We start from the raw sequence: 12,061 nt of genomic DNA on the forward strand, positions 1-12,061 counted from the left end.
CCGGCCCCGCGCCGGGAGCGCCGGGACCTGCCCGCCGGGCCGGCTGCAGCCCGAGGCGGCGGCGGAGGACGGGGGGCCCCGGCGCGGGCGCGGGGAGGCGGCCCCGGAGAGCCCCGAGCGCAGCAGCCGGCCAGTCGGGGGGCACTGCCCGCGCGGGCGCTGGTAAGATGCCCTTTCGGCTCGCGTCCCGGAGGGAGGGAGGGAGGGAGGGAGGGAGGGTGAGGAGGAGGCAGCCCTGACCCCACGCTCCCCCCGCAGCCCTTGAACCCCGGGCATCAGACTGGGACTCCCCAAGCTTGCCGGGTCCCTGTCTCTTTCCCTGGAAGCCGGGGCGGGGTTCCTGCCGAGGCTCGGAGGGGGCCAGTGGGCTGCCCCATCCCGAGTCTGTGGACTGCCCTCTTGGGGTCTGGGGAAGTTATCTCCAGAGGAGGCGCTTTGGGGGTTACCGGAGCCTGGCCGGGTTCCTGTTCCCCGTCACTCTTGCTGGGCGCCCCGACTTGCACTGTGCATGTGGGTGTTGGTGCCTTGCTCACTGTCTGAGTGCGTGGATCGTGCCCGGGATCCTCAGCCGCTGCTCATGGGTGGTGCTCACAGCATCTCTTTGGTTTTTGCTGAGCTGAGTGCAGACAACTCCGTTCCCTACTTGCCATCTTCTTGTCTTTTCCGGGCCTGAGGTGGGGTCTGGGATCGGTGTCCCAAATCCCCAGCCGTCTCCCTGAATCAAGATTCAGGCTTGGGCGCCTGGTCTTACTTTAGGTCTCCTGTCTGCCATCTCTGGCTGTCTGTGCTGCTCGTGTCTCTACCTTCTCCGTCTCTAACCTTGTCCTCTCCCAGTGCCCTCTCTGACTTTCCTCACCCAGCTGTCCAGGGTCAGGGCATGGCCCCTTCTCCTAGATGGCTGTCCCTGGCTCTCCGTCTTGTGTGTAGCCAATCAGTGTCACCAGCTGTGTATCTGACCACATCATCACCACTTTGGCCCTTCTGGGTTTTCTTTGCCTTCCTTGGGTGTGAACAGTCTCAGCTCTGACACTGGTTTTTCTGTCCATCTTCTGGGGCCATGTGGGTGTCTTTCTATCCTGTCCCCAACTTCTCCAGGGATGTCTTTCACACCTTCTCTGGGCTGCCCTGCTGAGCCCACTGAGCTAGGACACGCAGGACAGGAGGTCAGAGTCCCCAGCTCTGGGCCATGCTCGCTGTGCCCTGTGGGCGTGAGTGTCTGTCCTAAGGAATAACGATGTGCAGTGTGTCTCTATCTTCCTCATGCCATTTGCCTACAGGGGTTCTCCTAGCTCTTGGGGGGACATCAGATGCTAGGGGTTAGTTTCAGGATCCTTAGGTACTGAATGCATGTCTGTGTCGTTTGTCGCCCTGGGAGCCCTCTCTGAAGAGTGCCTTCAGACGCAGCGTGATGCTTTCTGATCTGTTAAACTTCCTTGGAATCAGCGGTGACCCTCTTTGCTGGAGTGCGGCTCTTTGTGTCCCAGGAGGTGACATGGTGGCATTTCACGTTGCTCGCTTGTCTGTGTAGGTAGCAGGTGGACGTCTTCCCCTTGTTTGTGGGGAGGGGTGTGGAGGGAGATTCCTGATGGAGAGTCAGAACATTCCCAATGTCCTGTGGCCTTTTAGTTCCAGAGAAGGGTACTCCCAGGCACTGCCTTTAAATCCTGGGGTGAACCGTGATGTGTTTGGGCAGAAATGTGATTCGGGGTTCGGTCTGGATTTGGAGCCCTACTGGGAGGTGCGGTGCAAGGGGGTTCAGGACCAGCCCTGCTGGCCCAGAGTGGAACATGTAGGCTGAACACGGTGGCATGAGGCTTCCTGTACCCTTTGCGTCTGGGGTTGACAGGCACCAGGAGGTGTATCTTTGGGTGCAAAGACCACCTGTTGAAATAAGCAGAGAGAAGGAAGGAGGCCTGGATTTCTTCCTGCGTCCTGGATGTTTTGAGTACTTCGTCCACACCCCGGCTGTGTGTGCTCAGTTCAGTAGCCTATTCTCTCTCCTCCCAGCTCAGCCGCAGAGAGGTTTGCAGTTGGGAAGGTAGGTGGGAGCTTGCCATTTCCTTTTTTTATTCCTTTTGGCATGCCAGTTCCAGCAGCAGAGTTGCACTGCTTTTTGAAACTCTGCTTTCATCTGCAGGCTTAATTACTACCCCCCCCCTTCCCCCATCTCCCCAGGTGTCAATTTCTTCACCTTCTGTTATAGACATAGATTTTGTTGGTTTGTTTTTTTGGTCCTCCCCCTTTCTCTGAGGGTGTCTACTGCGCTGTTGTGAACTGTTATGTCTCCTGGATTTGTATTTTATTTTAACTGCTCGTCTGTCTCCTCTCTTTCCCTGCCCCACATCTACCCCCATGCCTTGCTAGATCCTGAAATCACAGCGCAGACATGCTGGAGGGCCCCGGGGGTGGGTCCTCCTCTAGCCGTGCCCACCCAGCCCCTGCCCTTCCATGGAGCTCAAGGAGACCAGAAGGGGGCAGGCTGTTCCCAAAGTCCAACGACATGCCTGAGCTTGGGCCGCAGGCTGGGAGAGGACCAGACCTTTTCGCAAGCCACTCAGGCCCTTGCAACATGTGGTTTGTCGGCAGACCCTGTTGGGGCTGCTAGCGTGATGCCTTGGAGATAGATTCAGGAGTGGGATGTTTAAAAAAAAAAAAATCCCTGTGATTTTCCAGATGGCTCTCTTAAAGAACTGGTGAGACACATGCTTGGGACATGGTGCTTCATCTCTGAGCTCTCTGGAGGGTGGGGGCGGGATGGAGTGGGGCAGGTGCAATTCTTGCAGGCAGAGAGAGTCTGTGGCCCCATTGGTGGCGGTGGTGGTGCTGGTGGCTGTGTCCCAAAGAGTGTCCGGCAGGCACTGTGTCCAGAGCATTTTCTGAGCAAGACCTTGCTGCTTCCTTGTGCCTACCGTCCCAGAGCCTCTGCACTTGCCACCTTTTATGTCTGGGGAGCGGCACCCCATTGGAGGGACCTGATTGTATTTTTGGTGCATTTTAAGGAGCCAAGAAGAAACACACAGTTTCTCAAGCAGAGTCAGAGACGACATGAGGATGGTGACAAGATGGACATATCTATAAAAGATTTGCAAGCTCCTTTTCCCTCTCTGCCTCTTCTAGAGCTCTTAAATATTAGAATTATCGGGTGGATTGGAGCAGAGCTGTGGCTGAGACACCGAGACCTTCGCTGGGTCTCCTGTAAGCTGTGGATTTGACTGTCATCTCAGAATTTAAGAAACAGATGGGCTCCCTTATGAAGGGAGGGAACACACTGGGGAGAGTGTCAAAAAGATCACACTCCAGGTTCTGGATGGATTGGGGACAAATGAAAGAGAGCTGTGTGTGTTCACGTAATGAACGTTTATTTTCTTTCCCTTCGATTCCAGCGATCCTCTTGAAGTCGCGTTTATTCCTTGTGCCCTTAGATAAAGTGCTACACAGTAAGTTTCATTCAAGGAGCCGAATTTTTAATCGCCCTCCCATACACATGCATCTTTAATGTGGAGTGGGGTTTTTGTATCGTCTGACCCCTTGGAACTGTTGATTTTTTGGCAGAAATTCCTCATACTTCACCTTACTCAGATAACTCAGGAGTTTTTCAGACATCAGCAGTGACTCTGAAAAATTGGTTCACTGTATCCAGATCACCTCTGGTTCTAACAGCCTGAGAGGTGTGGCTTCTCTTTCTATCCAAATGTTTTGTGACCAGAGAGAACAGAGGGTATTTTATTGATGGTTGGGTTTTCTTTTTTTCACACTCTCAATAGGGTTTTATTTTGTTTGAGCAATGTATTACACTTTGTATACAGAAATATGCATCACTGAACAATATTTATCTTACTGCAGATATTGCCATCTGCTTAATCATATACTGGAAAATGTTAAATGAACAGATAAATAAAAGTAGAAATTATTAGACACATAGGGGTATATATGTAATTGTATATGTACATTTCCTTTCCTTCCAGTCTCGTCACACTCTAGATATTCTCTCTCGTTTATCAGTTCTTTTTCTCTTTAATCTTCTCAAAGTTTACGTGACAAAATACTTGCTGTTTTGCAAATAAGAAGCCAAAGCGTTAGTCCCTGTTTGCTGGGGATTGTCCAGCTTTGATCCATGGTTTTAATAGGAAAGGAAATTTGGTGTTTTGAACTGGGGCAGATATCTGACATTGTGCACGCGTGCGTGTGTGTGTTTCCCCAAAAAACAAAATATCCTTAAGAATATCTCTGTAGTCAGGAGCTTCCCTCTCACCCGGAGCTATTTGTAGTCAGTGGGGCCATAAATCTGCATGCACAAAGACAAAAACGCACGGTGCCCACATCATTGGACTGCATAGGGTGCATGGTGTAAGGGCTGACCTCCTCTCTGTCTCTTGGTGAACACTGCCCTGTCTTATCACTTAGGAGAATGCTCCCTGTTTTCTTTGCATTTCCCCCATTTCTGTGGACCCTGGTCCCCATCTATCAGAACCAACAAGAAAATACCTTGGGGAAAACTAAAAGTAAAACATAAGCTTAACCCCAACAACACCCAAGTTCAAAGGAAAAGGCGTGGGAGCAGGAGGAAAAAGTCGTAGGTGATGTGTGCCAGGCCCCAGCGCCCAGGAAAGAGACCGTTAAGTGTCCTTGCGTCTGACACAGATGGGTTCAGGTCAGGCTCTGCTCTTTGCCATCTCCTTGACCTTGGGCAAGTCCTTCTGCTCTGCTCCTCTGAAAATCCGGGCTCCCGCAGAGGGTCATGTGAGGATGAAATGTACTGATACATGTGAACTGCTTTTGGGGCCTGGCACATGAAAATGCTCCAATGTGAGCTGTTGTTCTTGAAAAGAAAGTCTTAGTATGTTTGGAAATAAGCAATTTTTTGCGATTATTTATTTTCCCATGGAAAGTCGGGTTTGAGTGAAATCCAGGGCAGGAGAGTAGATCCATTGCTTGTGTGTGTCCCAGCCTTGCAGCAGGATGGAATGTGGTCGAGGGAGGAGCACTAATATTTATTGAGTGCCAGCTGTATGCCAAGCCTCCTTTAGATGTTTTGCATACATTGTTACTACGATGCTCCCCCTGATTGCACGGCAGGAGTTAACGAGGTCTTTGCAGTTATTACCTTACCATCTCAGTGAGTCTCCCCGGCTGTGTGGGATAGGACTGTTGCTGGCCCCATCTTGGAGATTAGGGAACAGGCTCAGAGAGGCAAAGCAGCTTGCTCACCGAGAGTGCAGAGCTGGGGGAGCAGCAGAGCTGGGATCCAAACCCAGGTCTGCCTTATTCCAGTCGACCTACGGGTTTCTGAGCGCTGTGTCTGCGCAGTTCTTTGAAAAACTCCAAACGCAGCCAAATGATTCCTGAAAGTCTTCATACCGCTTTTCTCCCTTCTTACTGCAGATTTCCAAAAATGTGCCAACCCTAGAAAAAGGAGCAGATAGGCAGTTTTCGTGGAATCAGACCCCTAAATAATGACACAAATAGGGAGTAATAATCACAAATAGGGAGTAATAATAACAGTAATGAGTCTCTATAGGGCAGTTATAATGTGCCAGGCACCGTTTGAAGCCTTTCTTATGCATTAACTCCTTTATTCCTTTAGCAAATGTGTGTTCTAGCTGCCACAGCCAACAGTCCTGGAGCTTACTATAACCAGGCCCTGTCCTGGGTGTTTTACAAGCGTTAACTCATTGAAACCTCACACTACGGAGGAAACTGAGGCAGAGGAAGAAGCTTAAGCAGCTTTCCCAGGGTCGGTTATAAATGGCAGAGCCAGGATTTAAACCCAGGCAATCCGGGCTCTTAACCGCTCTGCTCTACACCCTCCCTCTTATAAGCAGCTTGCGAAGGCCCCTAACCTTAGAACCGCAGAACTCATTTAAGGAGGCACGTAGGTAGTTGATTCAGTCAGGAAGCCCAGCCCCCAGCACAGGATGTTATGGTCCTGGAATGGAAGGTATCACCTGATACTGAAATATGCAGCGTTCATACGAGGGTGGAACTGGAACTGCTGAGTTGGCTGGAGGAAGGAGTTTTGAATTCAGCTCTCTCTAGCCAGGAAGGAAGGAGGGTGCTCTTCAAGGCTCCTGGGCCAGTGGAAACAGCCTTTCATTCATCCTCAGTGGGCTTCCTGCTTCTCCACCCGCCCAGTTCAGCTGCTCTGTGGTTCTCTCCGGAGGAGCCCATGAGGAGCCCCCCAAGAGCCTGGGAGAAGCAGGGAGGTATCTCTAAGAACTCACAGGCCGATTGTTTTGTGGGCACTTCCTTCCGCCTGCAACAGAAACTACCCGTTTGCCCACAGATACTCATCAGGTTGTGCCCCTCTGATCCCCGCGGTTAGGGTTGCTTCCTCCCCCACTGAAGGTGTTGAAAAGAGGGCGGCAGGGAGGGTGGATGGGTGTCACCTTAACTGGCTCAACGCTGTCGTGAACATGGAGACTGGCATTGTTAGAATCAGGGCCTGGGAGCCCAGACCCCCAGCCGGGTGGGGCAGAGGGGGCACAGAAGGGCATTTCTTGAATCTCTTTTGGAGGAGGATCTCGCCCTCCAGGGCCCTCTGTGGACAGGGAAATGGGTTTGTTCTGTCTCTGGCCTGGTTTGTCCCAGTCCAGATGACTGCTGGCTTACCTGGAAATCTAATCCAGGCTGATGTGTCTGTGGATGCTAATGACTAGCATTTCTCCTCCCAGCTAATCCTTTCCTGTAATCCTTGGCCATGAGCAACATTGATCAAGCCCGAAGGAGTCAAGTTCACGGGGAGAGACATATGCAGCGGTCCCTTACTCATGGGGCACAGACATTGTAACTGTAATGCTAACAATGGGGAGGGTGAGGAGGATTTCTCTCCGTTGAAAGTTTACCTTCTACCAGATGCTGTAGGAAGGCGTGATCTTCGGAATTCTTACAACATGCTTCACGTTAAAGGTGATTCGTCTCATCTCTGCTTTACTGATTACAAGTCATAAAAACTAAGGCAAGAAGTCGGATAAAGGTTGAACAGCTGAGAAGTGGTCAGTTATAGGGATTGAAGGCTGGTGGTGACTCCACAGACTACGTTCCTGGTCTCTGTCCAATTCAGTAAGTCCCCTGGCCCACCCTCCCTCCCCTCCCATCTGTTCATTCATAAGTGCAGATGCGCTTACATCCATCCACCTATCCATGGACCCATCCATCTCTACGTGCGTGCATCCATCCATATGTCCGTCCGTCCATCCATCTACCCATCCTCCATTCCAGCAGTGAGAGCCTGCCAGGCACTGTGCCCAGGACTGGCACAACCTTCATGAACAGGACAGATGTGCCCCCTGCCCTCAGGAGGACCAGCCCAGCAGGGGAAGTGTTGGGCCGTTGCTGCTACTCAGAGGTCCCTTTCACATCCTAGCCAGATGCACTGCCAGTCTCGCTTCCCCAGAGTGGCCTCTTGGACGCAAGAGGAAGGTGTCCTCTGCACAGGAATAGTGTGATTCAGGGGCCTGGAAGCCCTCAAGGCTCCCACTGCCCCCAGACTGCCAGACATGAGGTCTAGATTGCTCCACTCATGGGGCTCAAGCTCTTCTTACAGCTTAATAAGGAGCCTGGGGATGAGCAGTGAGCTGCCTAAGGTTTGCAAGGGGAGCAGGGCCTAGGAGGCCTGTCATGTGATGGTTAGGGTGGTGCCGGGGCAGGGCTCTGACATCTGGAGTTCACAGCCCATCTCTGCCCTTCATACCTGATGCGTTACTTCACCTCTGAGGGGCTCAGTTTCCTCATCTGCGTTGTAGGAGCAAGAAAGGCACCCAGCTGGCAGGGCCTGGTGATGGGCCCCAGCTCTGGCCCGAGATCAGGGCTCCTGTTCTCCTTCCTCTTGCAGCCCCATCATGACAGATGTTTGCAAGAGAGGCCCTCAGATTCATGGCCTGTGGGTAGGTTTGGTTTGGCCCACACTGTAGGTTCAAATAAAAAGGCACCGAAACTTAAGGATTAAGATATGCTGTAAGACCATGGGGATTATGGGCATGCCTTTTAGAAAGTCACGAGATCTGACAGCGCCCCCATCCTTGCTTGTTTTTCAACTGGCCCAGCGGGGGAGGGGCTGTCCCCGAGACCCTCCAGATTCCTGAGACCCCCCTGGCCCCACGCACACACCTGGATCTTTTCTTTCTCCTGTGATGCCTAACTGGCCCCTTTGGACTGCTGAATTTGCAACCTCTGTTTAGAAGATCTCCGTGTTCACTGTGATGAGCCAAAAATAAGTGTCTGTGGTCACCTTTCAATTATCCCCATGTGGTTTATTCACAGCACTTACTTACCTCCACTGCTTTTGCTTCCCCTGGGCACGATGGAGGTTTCCTTCCCTCCCTCGCTGCTGCTCTGTACCCAGAGGATGCAAATTCTCACAAGGATCAGGCCATTGTGAAGGCAGTGTCCTCAACAAAAATAGACCCATGCGTTCTACAGTTTGGTTAACGGTTTCCCCTTTGTTGGGCATGCGGCGAACACGCTGTTTTGAATTGTCTGCCTTCCACTTCATGTGCTCCCCCCAACCCTGCCCCACAATAACACGGTTCGGGATGTGGAGAGTTGTCAGAGAGCTGGTCACAGCAGGTGGAAGACTGGAACATTCTGAAACACCGTGGCTTGGCTTCCAGCACTGTCAGGGACACAAACCGTCACTTTCAGTCACTTTCATCTTTTTGTGCCTTGTTGGGTGAATATTTTTAAAAATTGTAATACTATGTAGTTCTTTAAATGTGCATTAGGGAAAATCGAAATGACAACTTGGGGCTCTTAGCGCTTAGCCTGCAAGTAAAGTGGCATTTGAGAGAAGTTGGTTAAACATAATGAGCATGCATGAGTAATAGTACCAAGCCCTAATTCTAATCCTAATCCTGGCCTCGGTTTGGATGGCGAATGACTGAGGAGGGGGTGCCAGAATGGCCAAAGTTTGGGAAACGTTGGGTTCCCCAGTTTGAAGATACTCTGCTCCTTTGGTCAGCAGTGGTGCCATTTTGTTCCGATGTTCAAGTAGAGAGGATTTCAGTGAGACTTTAGGAAGAACTGTGCCCTGGGTCTGAGTGGCAGTCACAGTTACGGGGCCCTCTCTTGATGGTCTCGGCTGCTCTCTCCATTGCTCCTACAGTGATGGGGCTCCTCCGGCCCATCTTCTGGACTTGGGTCTGGACCCTTCATGTGCATCTCTTGGATTCATGAGCGTTCACTTCATGTTGACTGTGTCCGTGAGTCCCCCATGTGTTGCACCTGGAATTAACCATGATGAATGAGTTCCCAGATGGGCCCGTAATGACTCTGTTAACTTAACCCCGAATCAAGACTCGCCTGCTCAGAACCCGGGGAACAGAACTGCATTGCAACCCAAACAGCAATTCAAAAGGGCAGTGGAGACAGCTAATCATTTTATAATGAGCAAGGAGACAAGCAATAAAAACAGAGCCCAAGGACAGCATGATAATTTCGCAGAGTCTTAGCACTCAACTGGGCTCACGTTAATAAAATAAACAAATGTTTTTGGTGGTGGAGAGCTAATGTATACATTATTTAAGGATAGTATTAAAACCAGATTAGATGGATCAAGTAATCCAGGGGTTACCTCATTAAGCATCCTCTCTTTGGGGATGTGGGAAAGTTGTTCTTTTTCTGTTTTTTTTTCTTTCCTTGTGAAATGGGGCTTTATTAATTAGAGATGTAATGGGAAATCTTTTTTTCTTCCCCCCCCAGACTAGTGGCTGTTTTCTGTTTATTTTTTAATGTAGGACCATGCTTTGCAGATGTTCTCTTTGAAATAAAAGCCTATTCATTGTCTCTCTTTCTCTCTCTCTTTTATCCCCAGCTCAGACCAGGCAGTTTATAAAAGACACAAACAGAGAACCCCATTTGCTTGTCATCAGGCGGTTACAGAAGATTCCATTTCTGATGTAAAATACTCTCATTACCTGCTTTTTCCCTTAGTCCTATTCAGGAATAGTTTCTGAATTGTTACATCTGAATCCCTCTTGTTTAGGAGACGAGGTGATGACAGTGACCAGGGTGGAAGAGGTGATGTGGAGGTGAGGTGAATTCACAGAAAACGGCCGGGTTCACAAGTGGGCACAGCCTGGATTGACTTCTTAGGTCCAGGGGTTGACTGCTATTTTGGCTTTCTTTTAGGGTGAAAAAAATCACGTGGAGCCAACCAACTCTCCTTCAGAGAGAGAGCAAGCGGTATGAACCCCCAACAAAAGCGGACATGAGAAAGTACCAAGGGGGCAAACCTCACTTCCCGTGGGCCGGGTCTGGGCTGCAGCTGGAGGAATGGCAGCCCTGGGTTCGCGTCCTCCTCCTTCTTTTGTTAAAAAAAATTTAAATTACTGGCCAACATATAAACATCAGTGATTTCAAGTAAAAATTGAATTTGGAGTTCCTATTTAAAAATTGGAAATGCTGGGGGCGCCTGGGTGGCTCAGTCCATTTTAGCATCTGACTCCTGATTTCGGTTTAGGTTGTGATCTCAGGGTCGTGAGCTCGAGCCCCTGCATCGGGCTCTGTGCTGGGCATGGAAACCTGCTTAAGATTCTGTCTCTCTTTCCTCTCCCTCTGCCCCTTCCTCTCTCTCTCTAAAAAAAGAAAAAAAAAAATGTGTATTTCTGGCCTTCATTACCAAAGAAGCACACGTTTGGGGGAGGGCAGATGGGGCTGCCCCTCTACCTAGGGTCCCACTTCCCGGTTTGCCTGGGAGCCCACCCCTCGATGTTGCTTATTTGTGTGACCTGAAAGACTGCTGTTAGGATACGAGTTTTCAACTCTCAAAATAATGAGGAGGAGGAGGAGGAGGATGGTGAGAGTCACTGCTGTTATGTATTAACTGTGCTAAGCAGCACCTCCTGGGTTATCTTGCTGAATTGTTGACATCCACTTCATGACATTGTCCCCATTCACAGATTGGGGACCCTGAGGCACAGAGTGAAGAATTGCCCAAAGTCACAGAGCAGCAGACTTGCACTTTGAACTCGGGCGGGGTGACCAGGGAGCCCATACAGTGCATGTGTGCGTGCGTGTGTGAGTCACACTGAGTGTTTTCCCAGAGCAGTTGTGGTTGGGAATTCTTGCGAATGGCCCTGCGAGAGGGTTGGCACTGGTTGTCCGCCCATCGCATGGATGGAAGCATCAGGACCCGGCGGTGGGTGGGTGGTCACCCCGTGTCACCACCGCCAGGGAAAGTGCGAAACATGCCTCTTTACAGAGGACGGACCCTGGTGAGCTGGGCATCTGGTAGAAGTCCCGTCACCAAAGTTCCCGCCGACCCGGCCCACGGAGCAATGCAGGGGTGGTAGGCTCCACCCTGCCCCACTAGTCTTGGAGCGGTGAGGGAGCATCTATAGGATAATGTTTTGATAAGTTGCTCATTTGTATTAGAATAATTACAGCGATAATTTTAAGCACAGCTTTTAGTGAGACTTGGCTGCTGACTCTAAGAAGAAATAATGAACTGCCTATTCCCTCGGAATCACACGGAAGCCAGGCCTGGCCTTCCTCCTTTGTGTGTGTCCAGCACGGGCTTCACTGCAGGTTGGAGGCCCTGCGTGTTGCCAGATGCCGTTTCTGTTAACGGGATTGATGGCAGATTTCCATGCGAGGAGGAGCAGGGAGTCAGGTGAACAGCGTCTTTCCCCACAAACACCCAGGGAAACAACCTGACCGGAGTCTGAGGTTGGTGCGCTCCCTTGAACCATGGAACACACCTCCGTCTAGAAGCAAATGTGGTAACACCTAGAGGGATGGAGACTCAGATCTGCCCCTTATTAAATACTCTAGCCTCGGCCGATGCCTAGCCATAGGGAAGGACTCTTGGCTAATGTAACAGGACGGCTGTGATTCTCTTTACACTTCTGTTTCTGAAGCGCATTGAGTGGGCCTGCCTTGACTTTAACAACTCGCGAAGTTTCTCTTGAAATAGAACATATGGGGCGCCTGGGTGGCTCAGTTGGTTAAACGGCTGCCTTCGGCTTGGGTCATGATCCTGGAGTCCCGGGATCGAGTCCCGCATCGGGCTCCCTGCTCGGCGGGGAGTCTGCTTCTCCTTCTGACCCTCCCCCCTCTCATGCTC

The 12,061-nt window shown here is 51.0% G+C and overlaps 1 protein-coding gene across 1 annotated transcript in view; it reads left to right on the plus strand.

Moving 5' to 3' along the window:
• Positions 1-6: 6 nt before the first annotated feature.
• Positions 7-12,061, plus strand: part of XYLT1 (xylosyltransferase 1) — a gene marked incomplete at its 5' end in the record, with an annotated part of 297,678 nt that continues 285,623 nt past the window's right edge. Inside the window, one exon of the mRNA XM_035022356.1 lies at positions 7-162. Coding sequence (XP_034878247.1) covers positions 7-162 — 156 coding nt within the window. The remainder of the gene's footprint in view (positions 163-12,061) is intronic.

This window comes from Mirounga leonina, unplaced genomic scaffold, assembly GCF_011800145.1.
Source record: "Mirounga leonina isolate KUSES-001 unplaced genomic scaffold, KU_Mleo_1.0 Mir_175, whole genome shotgun sequence".
In the NCBI taxonomy this organism is placed as follows: Eukaryota; Metazoa; Chordata; class Mammalia; order Carnivora; family Phocidae; genus Mirounga; species Mirounga leonina.